Raw genomic sequence first — 19,151 nt, 5'->3', positions numbered from 1 at the left:
GTAATTTTAACATTAACTATCATTAAATTGTTTTCTTTTGTAGCTAGCAATTCGAAGAGCTACTCTGAATAGATCATTTACTCCTGTATTTTTGGGAAGTGCCTTGAAGAACAAAGGAGTTCAGCCTCTTTTAGATGCTGTTTTAGAATACCTCCCAAATCCATCTGAAGTCCAGAACTATGCTCTTCTCAATCAGGAGGAGTAAGTCTTGAAAACTGAGTCTTAGTTTATGCACAAATACTTCTATATTTATACACTGTGAAGGAATTTAAGGATGGTCCTTCTAGTTATGTCTGTGACTTTTTTTTCCTAATTTACAAAAATAAATCATGGTTTTTATTTGGTTATCAATTTTGACATATAGAAAAATTTTATTATTAGTTCCCATAGCATATTCTGTTTGTAAGTTAAAAGTGATGATTCGTTTTGCTATCTCTCAAGGTTTATATCATTAGAAAATTTTTTCTCATTTGGGACTAGCTGTTTTCAGACATACTGTTAAAAAAAAAAAGGCTTTAAAAAACAAACGTCAAAAAAAAAAACTTTTATTTTTCTTTCTTTCCCTGTGAGACCATTTATGTGTTTTTTAGTCTATTCTTGTCCTATCACTATGTACTAACTAAACTCTAGAGTTTTTTTTTCTTTTTTTTGAGACAAAGTCTTGCTCAGTTGCCTAGGCTGGAGTGCAGTGGCACATTAATAGCTCACCACAGCCTTGAACTCCTGAGCTCAAGTTATCCTCTCACTTCGATCTCCCAAAGTGTGGGGATTATGGGCATGAGCCACTATGCCCAATTGAGAACTTATTTTTATTTATCTCTTTCAGTGAAATTTTACTTATGTGTGACACCAGTAATATCTCACACATGTGCTTTTTCTCAGATAATGCTTCTTGATGAAATAAATTGATAGAAATATTAAATAATTACATCTCATAGATTTGTATTTCTTTTATTTTAAGTGACTCAAAAGAGAAGACCAAAATCTTAATGAGCTCCAAAAGAGACAATTCCCACCCATTTGTAGGCCTGGCTTTTAAACTGGAGGTAAGTTGCTTTCTAATGTATTTAACTGCTGTCTGTAGAATTTTTTTTCCCTCTAGGCTTTATTCCCATTACAAAATGACTCTGACCTTTATGAAAGGTTGGAAAAATAGGAAAAATAGAAGAGGTAGAGAATTTCCACAGCTCTGACACTCAGATGATGATGGTTCTTTGTTATTAGGTGCATTTCTTTCTAGTCTCTTCTCTTTGCCTAAAGAGTGTAAATTTTTACCTAAATCATACTACCTGTATAATTTTGTCTTGCTCTTTTTATTTAATGTCACATTAGATAAAGGTCCATATTTCTATAAGTAGTTTAAACATTTTAAGTAGTAGCATAATAGTCCATCAAGCAAATACACCAAAATTTGCTTAAAATTTCTTAATTGTTAAGATGTTTATATTGTTTCCAGCTTTCTACTGTTATAAATAACATTGGGTCCATTTCTAGAAATGTGTCCTAAGGAACTATTGAAGGGTAGCAAATTGATGTTAACTTCAGCTTACCTTATAAAACCAAACTCTCACAAACAATTCAAAATTCCCAGGAATTACAATTTGATAAATAAACTGAGGTACATTCTTACAGTGTAACATTATTCAGACTTTTTCATCTTGATGAAATAAGCTTTGATTTTTAAAAACAATCAGTGCTTTAAAGTTTGTATAGTCAAATATGTCAGTCTTTTTGTTTAGTCATTCTTTAATTTTTAACCTTAGAAACCTTCTATTTGTATATATTTAGTTAATATTTGCTTTTGTTTTTTCTACTTTTGTATGGGTTTTTTTTTCCTCATCATTAATTCAACTGAAATTTATTTTGGTGGGTAGGATCTAAATGTTTCTCCTCTGCCTCCAAATAGAATATCAGTTGTCTAGTTGTGTATAAACAATCCTTTCTACTTTTTCCATTGATTTGTCATGTTTTTTTTTATCATCTATTGAAAAATATATTATACACTTTAGATTTTTATAGTATATGGGCTGTATACTCTAATATGGGTTAGTTCTATCTTTTCTGAGTTTCAAGCATTTTAATATGTTTTTATATCAGTCAAGGTTAGTTTTATCTTATTACCATAGTTCTGAAAAATTTCTGTTTTTACCTATTTATTCCTCCAAATGAATTTTAAAATCACTAATCACATGTTTAAAAATTCCTGTTGGGATTTGATTGCTTGTTCATTAAGCCTATAATTAGCCATGATAAGAACTAGCAACTTTTAAATATATGTTAATTGGTCACCACTAGTTTATTCAATCACTTCACAGAACTCTTTTTTTTTTTTTTTTTTTTGAGACAGAGACACTTTCACCTACCCTGTTGCCCAGGTTGGAGTGCAGTGGTGCCATCTCGGCTCACTGCAACTTCCACCTCGTGGGTTTAAACAATTCTTCTGCCGCAGCCTCCCAAGTAGCTGGGATTACAGGCACACCACCATGCCTGACTAATTTTTTTATTTTTAGCAGAGATGGGGTTTTGCCATGTTGGCCAGGCTGGTCTTGAGCTACTGAACTCAAGTGAACAACCCTCTTTGGCCTCCCAGAGTGCTGGGATTACAGGCGTGAGCCACCAGCCCAGCCACAGAACTCTTACTTGCATAGTTTTCCACGTGATTATCAGAGATTGTGTTTTAGATGTATAGCACACTACTATTTCTAGTGGTATCTTTGTTGTTTTTCCAGTTATACCTTGCTTTTGTTTTATATTTTATTTTATTACATTAAACTTATGAAATAATGTTAGAAGGCAAAAGTTACTTTCTTATGTAAACAATTTAAAAATTTTGTTCTAATATTAATAGCTTATTTCAAAGGAAACAGAACTGTCTTAGATTGTGATACCAAAAATATTAACGAATAACAACCATTTATCTGCATTCAAAGCTAGTATTAGTTTATGACAATAAGCCGAAATATGTAAAATGGATTACTCAAATTGGGAGGGAATACTTGGAGGGAGTCACAGAGCTTTCCTCAATAACTTTGATTCTTATGGTTCTTTTTGTTCTTCCTGTCCCTACCTAATCTTGACTTCTAGGCAGGTCGATTTGGACAATTAACTTACATTCGAATTTACCAGGGAGAGCTAAAGAAGGGTGACACCATCTACAACACAAGGACAAGAAAGAGAGTACGGTTGCAACGGCTGGCTCGCATGCATGCCGACATGATGGAGGCAAGTACAGGGTCATTGTGAGATGAGAAATTCCTCTAATATGAGTGAAGTAGACCCTTCTTGGTATCCTGAGCTCCATTAGAAAATTAATTCTGGTTAAGTGTATATTTCTAGTTTCTTCCTTTTACTTAAGTGTCCTACAGCTCTGATCTAGCACTTTGCTATAGGTTAAATTAGAAGATGTTAACAACTCATTTTTTTAATACCAGTGGTTATGAATTAGCTATATTTTCTCAAGGGTCAAGTTTAAGGAAAATAGGCAGTTTCCTAACACCAGAATATAAGACTCAGCATTAAAAATAATGTAATAGGCATTTAAGACTGTGGAACTGTGATTCTTAAAGACGAGAGTAGTAAATTTACATAATTTTCCACATTGCTTTGATTTATTTGCTTTCTGAAAAACAGCAGGCACAAAAGCCTTGTTTAACCCTAGAGGTTTTATTCCTATTGTAGAACCCACTGCAGGACCATATTGGTGCCAGAATCCACCTGAAGATTTAAAAACTTCAAGGGCTGATCTGGGAGATAAACTGACTATGCCTTGAATTGTTGAACTGGCTAGGAATCTGCCATAGCCCTCTGTAGTCCTTATGGTTAGGCTTTGGAAGGAACACTGAGTACATGAGTTTGTTCACTATCCCCACCGTTTGCAAATCCAGCTGTAGATTCCTTGAGAAATTTATCAGTCTAAGAAAAATCTTACGAATTTTTTGGTAGCTATAACTTTTGTTTCTTCTAGAAGAATTGTCAGTCTCAGAATCCGACAGCATTGCTGTTTTGTGAGATAGTCAGCAGGGGGCAGGCTAAGTGATTGTCATATAGCTGTTTCATGGACCAAGAGCTGGAAGATTTGTACAGTTGTGTAACCATTAAAGAAACACATGTCTCCTCACAGTCTCAGCTGTTGTGAGTGAACTGTCAATGTAAAAGGACAAAAACTAGGAAGGTTGGAGGCACCAATGCTTTATTTTTAGATTGCCTGTGTTTTCTTGACTGCTTGCATCTGTGAGAAATTAAAATTATTATTAGTACATTGGGCTCCATTCTTCCACCTTTGTTTTCAAAACTTCCTTTACAGTTTTCCTGGTATGTCTCTGTCATACACAATCTCATTGTCTAACTGTGGCAACATGTATAGTACATGCCTTTTAATTCCATAGAAATAACTTTAGAACTTTGAGGGACTGTGTTGTTAGTACTGCAGATCCTTCAAGTAATGAGTTTTCTGTTTAATTAAAGTAAAATCTTGTCTATTGATATGTGGTTTAAATAAAGGCCTTTTAAAAATATGTCTTATCACTGTTGATTGTTATTATTGTATTGGTTCTAGCTAATTGATTCTCTATAGAATTCAAGCTGAGAGATTCTGCCATGCTTATTTGTATACATTGTGTATACTGTACAGTTACTTTTTAGCTACCATACCTTTATTTGTATTACTTGCAAATATCATTTTGTGTTATTTCTTGTTTTAGGATGTTGAGGAAGTATATGCTGGCGACATCTGTGCATTGTTTGGCATTGACTGTGCTAGTGGAGACACATTCACAAACAAAGACAACAGTGGCCTTTCTATGGTAAGCCATTTAATTTCAAAGCTACTTACCACTAGAATTTTAAAAGTCTGTGTTTTTATGTAGTGCATTTAATACTTCAGAGAAACAACCACAGATGTTTTCATTGAGTACCACAGGTATCAAGTTAGTTGTGGCTCTTTGAATGTTGGTTATAGCTCTTTCAGTGTCAATTAGAGGAGTGCTCTATAAGCTAACTTACCTGGTTTTTCATAGTAAAAACTAGGAAAAGTTTTTACCATAGTAAAAAGGAAAATTTTGAGGGTCCACAGTCCTCCCAAGTTTAGCAAGAAGGAAAAATCTCTACCAGATCGTAACTGGACAGTGTGGCTCTGAGTCCTCCACCCTGAGACCTGCTTCCACAATCAGGGTACATTTCTAATTGTAACCACGAGCATCAAGCTAGTTTCAGCGGAGTGCTACTTCCTTATTAACTCAGTAGCCAGCAACTATACTGTTCCCTCAGTCCCTTGTGAGACCAGACTGTATCAGTTAGACTAGACTGGGATAACAGAACATAACCAGGCTCAGAAGGCAATATGCAGCTATACAGTCTGACTTATATAACAGCCTGCCCTTTGGAACTCAGAAGTCCCTTTTTATCATTGAGGGAGTCTGAGAGAAGAGCATGCACAGGTAGTTCCTGCCTTTGAATTCTCTTCACTCACTCACCTTTTTTGCCTTTATAGGAGAGCAAACTCTCCTACATTATGACCATTTGTTCATGAGAATATCTTTTTTTTTTTTTTTTAATTTTCACCGAGGCCCTAGGTAGAGAGTGATATCTTTCATGAATTCAGTCAAGAAAAAGTGTGATGATTACATAGGGTGACAGATAATTTGTAGTGGATCATTTACATAAATACAGACCCAACTCTAGCAGTTGAGCACTGTAATACTTCCTGCTATCTAATGATGAATTCATGATTTTATAGTTTAGTTCTTTTGTCTATAATATCCTCTAATGTGTATAGTATTACATGTTGATTTAAGATACCACAAAAAAACATAAATCTATATAATTTTTGTTTGAGACCTAGATAAAAGGAATATTTTCTAAGTATTATTGATAAGGCCTTCTCTCAGTACTTGTCATTAGCAACATGAAGTGATTGGTGGTTGTGGGCAGTGCTTACCAAAGCTTTGAAACAAATAGGCCTTGGCCAGAGTCTCACGTTGCCCTTTGCTGCCTAATGGCCCTTAGACAATTTATCTTATTTCCAAGACTTTAGTGACTTAATTCATAAGATGGGGTAATACCTGCTTTTCAGAGTTGTGATTGATTAAATGAGGTATCATGGGTATCAAGAATTTGGTGCCTTTTCAGTGTTTCCTTTATCAGTAACTGTAGTATATTTTGATTAAATAAAATAACTTAGAAGATTCTAACAGCCACCAAGCAATAAGAATTTCACCCCTCAGCATTTGGATTAATTGTAGTGATTATGTTAAACAGGTAAATAAACACATTGAATTATTTTATTTTGGGAAGGAGGAACTTATATAAGTAGATAGCTTTATTTATTAGTATGTTGTATTAATATATACTTATTTATTTGATGCAAAACAGACCAAGATATATATTGTCTAGCCTAAAGACATTGGCTAGTATTTATCCTTTGTTCTTAGTTCTGTTGTAAAGTGACACATTAAAATTAATCTATCCCTGACCCATAAGGGTCTGTTTTTGAATTCTTCTGTTTTCTTTTAAAAAATATTTTAGGAATCAATTCATGTTCCTGATCCTGTCATTTCAATAGCAATGAGGCCTTCCAACAAGGTAGGAGTTTGATTTAAAGCTTCGGTATATCACAATTAAAACTTGAGCTTTTTCATCTATCTCTACAATGCACTGGATATGTTGTAACAACCAGCAGTCTTATGGTCTCTATTTCCTCTGTTGATATTGAGAACTTCTTTTTAAATTTACTAGTCTGTTCCTAATGATAACTCCTCAGTATATTTGAATAAATTGAGGGTACTAAAATATTCACCTGACTGTACTTTATAACTCTTTACTAGATTATTGGCTTGAGAGTGGTAAATGTAACTTCCTGGATTCAGATCATAAACAAGTGGAAAAGGAGAATCAGGGGCATTTCTCCTAAGTTGTAGTAAAACCCCCCTATAAAGTATTTTAGAACGTTGAACTGATTAATTGACTCATAGGTTATAATATAGCTCTAGATTTTGTGCTAGTTATGAGATAAATGTCTGAGTATTGCATGGAAAGCTTGTAAACAAGACTTTTTTCACTTTGAAATATAATTTTTTTAAAAGATAATTTTATACTTTATAGTTTTATATTTGGGTTTGATGTAATTTAAATTAGCTTTTAACAAAGCCAAAATTGCATGATTAGGTTTTGCATTTTCATTCTTTGCCATGAGATTTAGTCTGATCTCAAACCATAATTTTTTTAGTTCCTAAGTTGCCTTCGCATTCATAACAATCATGTTAATGTGGTATATTAAAATTCACTTATTCGTACGTTGAGTGAACATTTTATGATTTGTCATTTCAGAACTTGTCATTACAAAACATACTCTGATAAATTGTCATGTGTAATATATCACTACCAGATGTGTATATACTACTACATCTATTTCCAGGAAACTTGAGATTTTCCAGACCTTTTCTTAATATAGAAAAGAAAAGACTGAGAAATATTAAATTACTCTGTTTTCTCAGAAACTTGAGGAAAGATGAACCTTGCATCTTAACCTTAGTAGGATGCCATAGTTTGTTACAAGTACATTGTTAAAATTGCTTGCTTTTCTCTTTGGAAGTATGCAAGGTTAAAACTTAGGCTTATGTATTATGCTTCTTCATTTCTAAATTCAGAGTTTATTTAAGACATTTAACTGTGGATAATTTACAATAATGGAGCGAAATTAATGCTTCAATAGCTAGAGGGTTTTTTGGTGTTTTTGGGGTTGTGTATGCATTAAAAAGTTTACAGATGGCTGCTTGCTGAAGTAAGTTAATTTAAATCAAATAATGAAGTCTCCATGATTCTTGATAGTGGGGGCAGGGATGGTGTTTCTGCTAAGTTGAGAATATTTGGCTTGTGCAGGAAAAAGGCAAAACACCTAGAAAGGCTAACCTGTGATTCAGTCCCGGTTTTGCCATGCAATAGCTATGTGGCCTTGAACAAGTCACTTAACCTCTCTGCACCTTATTTCCTCACCTGTAAAATGTGGATAATTCTGCCTTTTAGCATTGTGGCTGGGATTTGAGAAAACAAATGGCTTGGCTTGTGGCCCTCTTCCTCCATCTTCCGTGCTGGCAACAGCTGGTTAAGCCTCTTTCATGTTTCAGATATCTCCTGCCACTTCTTCCTTTGTGGAATTCCTCTGACCCACCCTCTGGCTTCCCCCTCCATTTTTTAAAGGCATACTTGATTATGTTGTACCCACCTAGATATTTGATAACAATCTCCCCATCTCAAGGTCTGTAACCTTAATTACATTTGCAAAGTCCCCTTTACCATGAAAGGCAGCATATTGACAGCTTTGGGAGGACTAGGGTATCTTTGGAGGGCTATTACTCTGCTCACCACGTGGGATCACATGGGGACTAAGGAGAATAAAGGTGGATCATACCACATCTAAGCAGATTATTTTGAAAGGGGTAGGTCTCATTGTGGTATTTTCCTATTTTTTGGTCTTAACTGTCTTGCTTGGATCTACAGTAGTGTCTTGGTAAACATGCTGATTCCTTTGATTATGTATAGGACTTCTAAAATGTAACACAGATTCCAGTTTCTGCTTTAGGGGCAATTTTCACAGGACAGTTTGTCAATGTAATAGGAAAGGGCATAGACTTAAGTCTTGGACTCTTGTTTTCTATCTTGGTATGGAAAGAAAATTCTGTGCAGTAGAACTAGATGTGTATCATTTTTATTTCTTAACTGCTAATGTATTTTATTTCATTCAGTAAAGTTCTTTCTAAAACCCCATTGCTTATCATGCTTAGCAAAACAAATAGTGACTTTCTTCTTCTTTTAAAGAACGATCTGGAAAAATTTTCAAAAGGTATTGGCAGGTTTACAAGAGAAGATCCCACATTTAAAGTACACTTTGACACTGAGAACAAAGAGACAATTGTATCTGGAATGGGAGAATTACACCTGGAAATCTATGCTCAGGTAATGAATAATAAGGAAATTAAATTGAAATCAGTTTATTACTGTCTGTGTTTTGTTAAAAGTCAATAATTTTCAATCTAATGTCTGTAACTGTGGTTCCTCATGCTTCAACTCTGGTGTGTATCCAGATGTGGTCAATTGCTTCCTTTACTATGTGTTATAAAATAATTATTTTTGATCTCTAAATCTTTTTATTTGGCAAACGTTCTGGACTGCTAGAATCAAGGCTCGGAATTTGCAACAAGAATATCAGTCCATCTCCAGATCATTAGTAAATCCTGGTCCAAGCCTTAGGGAGACAGCCTGTGGTTGTACCAACTCTTCAGGCCATTTCTTCTCAAGTCAGTACTTGAAGATTATTATAATATGGATAAAAGAAAGGGAAGGTGGGGCCTATACCTTCCCGGGAAAGGTCTTGTATGTATTGATATATAAGTAAAAACCAAAGATTAGAAATTTTGGTGAGCTCATATCTCTGAAGTTGAGACAGAAAATCCTGACAACAGATTTATGTATTATTCCAGTAAATTTGTAATAATATGGAACAATGGTGAAGTGTTAGTGGGTGGATTAATTGGGGGTAAATATAAATTTACCATTGTAATTTAGAATTCATTTATATAATATCTGTAAAAGCAGTTTGTATTAAGCATCACATACCTAATCCTTGTAAGATACTAAAATGATTTGAAACTTATTTATCTAGTGTATTTAAATGAATGCTACTAAGATATACAAGATGCTTGGGGGTTTTTCTTTGAGTTTATTTTTTTAAATTTAAATGATAATTTCCCCACTCTTTTTAGAGACTGGAAAGAGAATATGGCTGTCCTTGTATCACAGGAAAGCCAAAAGTTGCCTTTCGAGAGACCATTACTGCCCCTGTCCCGTAAGTATGCATTGTAATTAAACATTATGAGGCTGAAATTGAAGTCTTTTTATTATTGGATATACATACCACTATTACTGTTATAAAGACATTTTTAAATAGTGATACTTTGTATTATGGAATCTATACAGTTATATATTACAATCAAGACATTTATATAAAGTGACACTTCGGGATTATTTGGCTTTATAAGCTGCATGCCAATAAAATTGGCATACACATCATTAATAGGCATGCTTACACTTCCTCCCAGTGTTAAAGATTTTGTTTATTCCAGTTGTACTTCCTTTGGCAGACGGCTATTATGTTTTACTTTAGTGCCATATTGTGGATGCCAGAGAACTTGCATTTGCCAGGGAATAATCTCCTGCAAGTCAAGAAAATTAATGCTATAATAAAATTCAGAAAACATTGAGGAAAACGTATTTGGGTTTATATTTTGTTAGAGACAAAACAGTCTTCACAAAGAGTAGTACTTTTGTTAAATTGCTGCAACTATGATATACTTAAATATGGTGCCTATCTGGATTTATGTGAATTGTGATTTAGAGTTAAAATTAATAAAGCATACTGTGACTATACGAGGAAGTCTCAGTTTTCAGAATGGCATCAAAAAAGGTAAATTATACTTTACCTGAGATGCTATATCATGAAGTAGAATGGTATAATCTAATTCAATAAAGTCATCATTTCTTTGCTGTGACAAAAAATAAAAACGCCTTGTTTAAAACTTAATATCATTGGCAAAAATTACATTTAATTTTGAAAATCATCTTTGATTAGTAGATGAATATTTTATTTCCATTTAGGTAAAAATAAAAATTGAACATCATAATTTATTCAATTTAATGTGACAGAAAATCTATTTTCTTACACTAAATAAAGTGGTCTTTCAGATGCATTTTAAAATCATGATTTTTATGTTTGTTCCCCCAAAAAATGTTTACCTGTTTTTAGTTTCCAAGTTGTGGTAGCTACTTAAGAGAATTACCATGTGTAGCTTATTATTTAAGAACACTTTGTGTTTCCATTGTACAGAAAAGCATAATTTAAGGGATAAACTATAGTTTACATTGAAAGAATCCAATTTTATAATAGAAATTATTTTTTTGAAAACCGAAATAAGGCCGGGCACAGTGACTCACACCTGTAATCTCAGCACTTTGTGGGACTGAGCTGGGCAACTTGCCTGAGCCTAGGACTCTAAGACCAGCCTGGGCAACATGATGAAACCATGTCTCTATAAGAAAAAAACAAAAAAAACAGGCATGGCTATGCGTGCCTGTAGTCCCAGCCACATGGGAGGCTCAGGTGGGGGGACCATCTGAGCTTGGGAGGTTGAGGCTGCAGTGAGCCATGATTACACTACTGCACTCCAGCCTGGGCGACAGAGCGACACCCTGTCTCAAAAACAAACCAACCATCGCACAAAAAAACAAAACACCTGAAAATAGCAAAATGTACTCAGTGTAGTTAGTGATGGTGTAATTAAAGCTCTTTACTGAACTGCACAGTAGAGAAAAAACAGTTTCAGTATGGCATGACTATAGTAATTTGAACACAAAACTAAGATTGCTAAAGGAAATACTCTGTATTAAGCTGAGCACAAAAGCTAATGTCAGATTATAGCTCAAGATTTTACTCTTTTGAAAGCACAGCTTTGCTTGTGACTGCCATAAAAAGTGGCCCTGAGGATCTCTGTAGAGTGGATGAAAGGTGAGGAGAGTCATTACAATTGGCCCTTAGTATCCACGGGGGATTGGTTCCAGGATTCTCCTCAGATACCAAAATCCATGGATGCTCAAGTCTCTGACATTGAACAATATAGTATTTGCGTATAACCTATGCATACCCTCTCATATGCTTTAAATAATCTCTAGATTACTTATAATACTGTAAATAGTTATACTACTAAGTAATGGAAAAAAATCTGTGCATGTTCAGTAAAGATGCTACCATCCATTTCTGCCCCCCCCCCCAAATATTTTTGATTTTCAGTTGTTTATATCCATGGACAGAACCCATGGATAGAGAGGCCTGACTGTATATTGAACACTTGGGATTTTATCTTGCTGCTACTAATAAAACTATCTAAACCTTTTTGTTCTGTAAGAGGGTTTCAGTAAAGTATCATAGTTAAATCTATGTTGACTATCATGAAAGATTAAGAGCTACGATTACCATGATGCTTTTTGAAAGTGCAGTCTAGATAATACATATTAATAGTAAGTGTTTCATTGAAATCCTTGGCTTTGCCTTGCTATTGTTATGCTTCCTTGTCAGTATGTTCCCAGAGAATACAATTATCCAAGCACTGTTATTAGGCAAGTTTGAGGCAAAGGAGGTCTGTGGTTTGTATCTCTTAGCCAAATCAAACAACTTTTTACACTAGTTACTGTTGCTTTGAACTCTTCCTACAATTCTTCACCTTCTCTGCTTGATTGCAGCTGACCTCTCCTTTGAAATTCCAGGTTTGCTATTAATTACAAAATGACTATAGGGACGCTATTTATCCAATTATGAATTATAATACTTTTGATAAATATTAACCCCATTAATAGTGTATTTTATAGAGACTACTTACCACTTGCTTGACAGTTCGAATTTTTACCATCTTATACCATGTGTCTTCAGTAGAATTTTGCCATATTACATAACCACAGGCAACCCAGGCTAAATGTAGAACGAGCATCATTTCTGGAGGTACATTTCCAAAATTGTCTGGTGGGGAAAACGTTTATATGATAATTATATATATAGTATTAACCTCTTAAAACAATCTAAATTCTAAATCATGTCTTAGTTTCCTTCAGTTGTGTTCAGAAAATAATTAAGCTATGGATCTGTAAAATTTCTGAGGCCCCTTTTGTTGGATTAGATTAGAAATGAATATTTTTGCAAAAGCCTGTGTGTTTCTAACATAGCAACTAACTATTTTAGGCAATTGAGATTGATTTTAAGGTTGGAACAAATGGTTTTCATCATATTTATATACCTGGAATATTTTGTGCTTCTAGCGGTTCCTTCATGGACTTGAGTCTTTGATAAAATGTGTTGTCTTCTTCATCTGGGTTCTTTCCAGTTTCTCCTTCAAATGTGAAGTTGACTTCTGGTACAGTTTCTTGTCCCATTGAAGGGTAAAGTACTTCAGCTGTGCAGTTCACCACAACTTGCTGTTGAAATTTAGTGAAAGATCCTTATATATAGAAGGCTATTCATTATTATCAACTTTGAGATATGATTTAAAGCATAGGGCCCTAATGGTGTTGTTTAGACTAGACTTCAGAGTGCTTGTTTTCAGAGATACCTAATTGGGCCTGGCCTATTAATATTCTAGAGTTATGTGAATACCCTAAAATAGATAACTTACTTTATAAATGATAAGGTGTCATAATCTTATAAATTCTAGTCTTAAAACTGTTAATATATTTCAGTATTAATGGGGTATTCATTTGCAAGACCAGATTTTAGTCTGACTTTATAATACCAATCCAAGACTCTGGTTACTTTTAAAGTTTTTTCATTAGTCTTACTCCTTGCTCCGAAATAACAATTTTTTTTTTCAAATGCAGATGCAGCAGTCTGTATCTGGATGTAAAATTAGAAGATTATAGCATTGGGTTATGCTTTGTAAAGATGGCTGTCTAGCAGCTTAGATGTCTTTTAGTGAATCTCCTTATGAATTATGCTCAACAGAAAGGCAGGCTTTTTAAAATTTCAGGATGGCTATGGTACAGACTGCAGTTCCTTTCTTTTAAGTTTGTCTTATTAATAATTGGACAGTTGTATAATCTTTAAAAATTTCCCTTCCCCATTACTGAAAGATCTTTATCTGAATGTTGGTATCAGCTGGCATTCTGTTGCTTGTGAATATCTAAGGGCACTTTCTTTCTCTAAAAACCCAATGAAAAATAGAATGAGAAAAGCAGACATAAGAAAGTGATTGATTGGGGAGTAAATTACTTCACTTATTTATATTAGGCATAAGTTCAGACTGCCCTATGAGGATGTAACTTCTTAAGGAAATTCATTTGAACTTAAGTATATAGTCTTTTTCCATATAGTTTGATAGAAATAATTCATATATTCAGGAATACCCAAAGATTGTAAAGAACTGATCCCTGTAAACTTTGCCCATATGGTCAATATTTTTTAGAGGCAGAGATTTCACAGTAACTTTTTTAAAAGAGGTAAAACTAATCAGTCTTACGGGTGTGATCAGCAAAGATGATCTGGAATATTTAGAATCAAAGTTGATTTAATAAAAACATTTGGCTGGGCATGGTAGCTCATGCCTGTAATCCTAGCACTTTGAGAGGCAGAGCCAGGAGGATCACAAAGATAAGCCAGGTGTGGTGGCATGCACCTGCGGTCCCAGCTACTTGGGGAGGCTGAGGTGGGAGGATGGCCTGAGCCTGGGAAATTGAGGCTGCAGTAAGCCATGTTCCCGCCACTGTAGTCCAGCCTCACTGACAGAGTGAGACCCTGTCTCAAAGAAAAAAACAAAAACAAAAAACATTTTACTTACTTTTTGTATAATTTCTTCAATAGCAAATTTAAGGTGATACTTATGTCCTCTTCCTGGAATATCCTAAAATTAAGAAAATGTAATGGAGACAAGAAAATATTATAACAAGTCATATACTTGCGTTGTTAGAAGCATCCATCTCATTTGGTTGGAGGGGCTGGCTGATGGGTAATGGTGAAAGCCTCAGGTCTTGTAAAAGGCATGTCACCATGAATGTAACATCTAATTTAGCAAGTCCCCTATCAAGTTTATTTTGGATGAAATCAAAAGGGTAGGATAAAAGCATACGTATAAATTGGGCACAACTTACTTTCAATCATCAAAAGACTTTAACGTCTGGATCTGTGATTCTAAAGCCTCTACATAAGAAATTTTGAAACAGCTTTTAATTCTAAAGATGACAAATAATATCACCTTTGAGAAGATTTTTCATAAAGCTCAGTGTACCCTCCAAATAGTGTTCAGTGAATGTGAATTTCATTTTGAGGTAGATTACTGCAAAGCAATTGGAGACTTAATACACTTAAGTATTGTTTTTACTTGTATATTAGCAGAACTGCAAAATGATTAACAAATTTTATAAGACTAAGAAATAAGTATTTCACTTTTAAATCAAGATACAGATTGAAAATTTATACCTAATTATGTTATCTGGTACAGTTTTAAAATAAGATCTACCCTCCGTCACCTCTTAAAGACTGTTAGTTAAAATTCTGTTAGATAAATAAGGGACAATCTCAAATCCAGCAGATTTTATTAAAATGAAAACAAACTTCTTTAGTGATTGCTGAGGACTTAAGCATTTAATTCAAGCCTTTAGCAGAGTGTGCACATCATTTAAGGCAGTCATGTGGTAGTGGCCTTTGGGTGGCTAAAGGCCAGCATCAGGGCACAGTCCTTTTATTCTTGACTTTCATCTCACTTTCTCTTGCAGTTTGTTTCCCCCTTCATTTTGGTCAAAGGGTCTAATAGGGATTTGTCTTAAACCTTAGGCAATAGTCGTTTGGAAGATAGCAGCTTTTGTTGGTCCAGGTCAGAGTAGCAGATGAGAAACCGGGCAGCCTTAGGATTCTTTTGAATGGTTCCTACACTTAAGGAAAGTGCTGACCCTTACTTAGAGGGTTTTCCCATTTTGCAATTGTGTGCGTAAAAACTTTGTCTCTGCCTCAAGATGAAAACAGTACAGGGCTGTCTCCAGAGACTGGATTATAGACAGTCCCCCAGAAACATTAATATCTCAAGACCAGATGCCAGCAGTGTGTCCTAAAACAGAAGATGGGTAGGGGGTGGCACGGATTGTCTGCACACAGAGGCTAAGACGTTGGGTGAGTGGAGGGAGCGCAATCCTGGAGTCCCCGCTGCCCGCCCCTCCCTGATAAACTTACCTCCATGCTGGCTTGTTTGACCTTCTGCACCTGAAACACCCTGTGGGGGGTCCCCTGCTGGTAGTTAATGTAGTTCTGCGCCACCGAGGCCGCCCTGGAGGCTGGGTAGTTGGTCGGCGGGATTTCCATTCTTGATGAGCGGTGACTACAGGGCTTGGGCTATTCAGGGTTAACGGTACCAGAGCACCGCCCGTCCTGCTTGCTGCTGGGTACAGTTGCCCAGGCAGAAAAGTCGCGAGGTTCTTCCGTCCCTGTTTTCCTCGTTACTGCTCTCCGACTCCGGAAGCTGCTATTTGGGCTCAAGCTCCCTGCGTCCCAGCGCCTTGGGCTGGCTGCCACTGTGGCCCCGCCCCGCCACTGGCGGCAGCCGCCTTCCTTACTTGGCCAGCTGCTTCCTACTGGAGCAGAGGCCAGCCTGCCGTCTGGCACCTGTGGGTGGAGGTGTGGGGAAGGAGTCAGTGGGTTAGGTTCTCTGGGATTGCATCTTTTGTTTCAGTGACCTTTATAGAAGTGCAGGGTGGGGCTTTCTGGCTTTCACTTATATAGGACATCTCTGAGCCCTCCAGTTTCCCGTCCATGGAGAAAAAGCCTGGTTGCTTCCCTTGCATACTGGAGCACAACTTCCTTGTACACTGCACGCAGTGTCCCTGACAGGGCAAGGTGCACAGGTACTCCAGGTAGTGATTCGATTCCTTCATTTCCCTTTCTCTTATGAGAGTTCAGGAAGAGGCTTGCTTATTCTCAGCTTTTTGTGGTTTTGGACCAGTTCTGCCCAAATCAAAGTATGAGAATCTGCAAACTATGATATTAAATTGAGGGATTATGTAATTTGGATCAGGAGAAATGAAAAAATGCACCTGTACCCTTCTTCTTTACTGATCTTAAAAGGATGAAGTTTTGGTGTAACACTATGCTTCCAACTTGAGTCATTTTGAATATTTTACTTAAAGGGCTAAGATATACTTAAAAACTGAACTTATACAAAACATTGTCTCTGGTCTGTGGTCTCCCTCATTGAAATGGGCCTGTAAACCTGACTTTGTAGAAGTACAGGTTTATCCTGGGTGGTCTTAGGTTAATTGGGCTCGAATACCTTGGAGATTCTACCAAGGTTTGGCCAAAGTCTTTGCTGCCTGGATTGGGACCATTAACTTGGTAGTAATGCACACACCCGAGACTCTTGAGGTTTCTCTCTTTCTGATTATGTAGATTTTGCAGTAAATCTGGATTTTGGACTTTGGCCCCAGTTTCATGCTTATTGTCTTGTGGGATTTGGGGGTTCTGATTGACTTTGCTTTTAAATACCATCTTCTGTCTTTTTGCCTACCATCTTGTATCATTTTTCAGTGAAACTTTTCTCAGTCTTGTCTGTGTGTGAGAAATTTGCTTTGGGAGATATAGTCTACCTCTTACACATGGCCCTGTCTCTCCACATTTCTTAGGTCAGCAAACCCTGACCCACCCATAGCAACATTTTTGCAATTACAAAATAGCAGCCAGTTTTTCATGGGGTTGTCAGATATGAACTTACACTGTCTCCTGAGATAAATTTACCAAAGAATTGGTGAAATGTGGGGAACTTTGACATAAATGAGACTGTTCATTTCAAATGTACTTTAGAAGAACAACACCAGAAATCAAAAAACAAGACTTTTGGAGAATAGTAATTGTCTTATTTGTCTAAGATCATTTTAAGTAGATGACTGCCCCTATTTTATTTCCATACTTCAAGGCTTTATATTAATCACACGGCTTATATTTAAGCTTTTTCCTCTCTCCTTGAAGAGGAAAGATAATTAGCATTTTACAGTGATAATATATTTGTCTAAAACTGGCTTTAGCTCACCTTTTTCCTGTTTCTCTTTTTCTTCTGTTAAACATTTGAAAGATGATTCATGAGACTAAGTCATTCTGTCATTATATGTGCAATCCAGGAATATCTAGTCCAAATAAACAGCCAAAAAAATGTCTAAGAAAAAAAATCACTATTGGGCTTTAAAAAAATGTGGCCAAATGAACTTAAATAGTCATTATGCTTATAAGAAGCAAGTTTTCAAGATAAAAGAGGAGCTCTCAAATATGATTTGATGATTTTGAATATAAAGTTCATAAATTATATTTTTAAAAATGTATAAAGTATTTCTGATTAATAGATGAATTTGGGTGAGTCAAAACAAATTAATATGTATTTAAAATTGATTATATGTTTTCTTCCAGGTTTTATTATATAAAATTAATGCTGATAAAATATTCAAGTTTATATAAAACTAAATTGGATCTTCTCATGATCTAAACTTTCTAAATTTTATGTATTGATCTAATGGGCCAAATAAGTTACTAATTTGATCAGTTGTTTAAGATTGCAAAATATGAAGGGGTTTGGACCTTATAAAATTATTATGCTACTATTAATTATAAAAACCAAATGTGTTAACTAAAATTATAATTTTTTAGATCTTCAGTAACTTTCAAGCCCTTACATAATGTTAAATTAGTCCTGGGATAATTGGACAATTTCTAACTAATACATGATACAGAACTTTGGTTGCTAAAGATAGTTTCAATTTACCTTTTTTCTTATACATCATAAAATTGACTATGAATTAACAGAATGTGCATATACTTTGGTTGTTACATATATGTTGTTTTGCCACCTTAAAATTATAGAAGTAATCTAAAATTTATGTTTATAAAAATTTAGCTAACCAGGTGCAGTGGCTCACACCTGTAATCCTAGCACTTTGCAAGGCTGAGGCGGGAAGACTGCTTGAGCCCAGGAGGTTGAGACTAGCCTGAGCAACATGGCGAAGCCCTGTCTCTACAAAAACTACAAAAATTAGCTAGATGTGCTGGTATGTGCCCGTAGTTCCAGCTACTCAGGAGGCTGACATGGGAGGATCACTTGAGCCCAGGAGGAAGAGGTTGCAGTGAGCCGAGATTGTACCATTGCACTCCAGCCTGGGTGAAAGAACCAGACCCTGTCTCAAAGAAACATTTTAGCTGGACATTTCTTGGTTTTCTGTCTTCTGATTTTCCCTTTGGGAAAGCAGAAGTTGATTACTTTGGTTAAAAGTGGTGATTAATAAGAATAAGAATATACTTGGTATAATAACTACAGAAAAACATGAAAAATATATATATACACACACACACAAACAGACACAAGATAACGAATGTGAATTTCTACTTAAACTATTAGTTTGTTAGAATGGTAATTTCTATGTAATGTATGTATTGTTTTATTTAATATGCTGATAAAGTGAATTGTCAGAATATTACATTAAATATAAAATTTAAAATAAAAACTTATATTTTCATTTTACATAATTATGTATTTTTAAACAGATATACTTCATTTTGTTTTACTTTATTGTGTTTCATAGATAGTTTTTTTTTTTTT

At 35.3% G+C, this 19,151-nt stretch overlaps 2 protein-coding genes across 2 annotated transcripts in view; one reads left to right on the top strand and one right to left on the bottom strand.

Annotated features, from left to right (window-relative positions):
• Positions 1-19,151, top strand: part of GFM1 (G elongation factor mitochondrial 1) — a 44,159-nt gene that overhangs the window by 8,769 nt on the left and 16,239 nt on the right. Inside the window, exons 7-13 of the mRNA XM_017500771.1 lie at positions 44-201; positions 962-1,046; positions 3,085-3,222; positions 4,701-4,802; positions 6,523-6,579; positions 8,812-8,949; positions 9,756-9,838. Coding sequence (XP_017356260.1) covers positions 44-201; positions 962-1,046; positions 3,085-3,222; positions 4,701-4,802; positions 6,523-6,579; positions 8,812-8,949; positions 9,756-9,838 — 761 coding nt within the window. The remainder of the gene's footprint in view (positions 1-43; positions 202-961; positions 1,047-3,084; positions 3,223-4,700; positions 4,803-6,522; positions 6,580-8,811; positions 8,950-9,755; positions 9,839-19,151) is intronic.
• On the bottom strand, positions 9,866-16,226 carry LXN (latexin). Its single transcript, XM_017500776.2, has 6 exons — positions 15,752-16,226; positions 14,367-14,429; positions 12,834-13,011; positions 12,423-12,559; positions 10,473-10,535; positions 9,866-10,205 (listed from the first exon to the last, which is right to left on the bottom strand). The coding sequence occupies exons 1-6, from the start codon at positions 15,878-15,880 to the stop codon at positions 10,107-10,109; spliced, it is 669 nt and encodes a 222-aa protein (XP_017356265.1). The 5' UTR covers positions 15,881-16,226; the 3' UTR covers positions 9,866-10,106.

The sequence above is a fragment of the Cebus imitator genome, unplaced genomic scaffold (genome assembly GCF_001604975.1).
Source record: "Cebus imitator isolate Cc_AM_T3 unplaced genomic scaffold, Cebus_imitator-1.0 Scaffold270, whole genome shotgun sequence".
NCBI classification, from domain to species: domain Eukaryota; kingdom Metazoa; phylum Chordata; class Mammalia; order Primates; family Cebidae; genus Cebus; species Cebus imitator.
The sequence above is the reverse complement of the archived record's forward strand: the minus strand, read 5'-3'. Positions and strand labels throughout refer to the sequence as shown.

Excerpts from the sequence above, each read along its gene's own strand:
- LXN (XM_017500776.2), bottom strand. The coding sequence starts at position 15,880 with ATGGAAATCCCGCCGACCAACTACCCAGCCTCCAGGGCGGCCTCGGTG. Across the intron at positions 12,560-12,833 it reads AGAAGCACAAAATATTCCAG|ACAATTTTGGAAATGTACCT; the intron begins GTATATAAATAT and ends TTTCCCCACCAG. Across the intron at positions 10,206-10,472 it reads TTCATGATATAGCATCTCAG|GAGATTATTCCCTGGCAAAT; the intron begins GTAAAGTATAAT and ends CTTGACTTGCAG.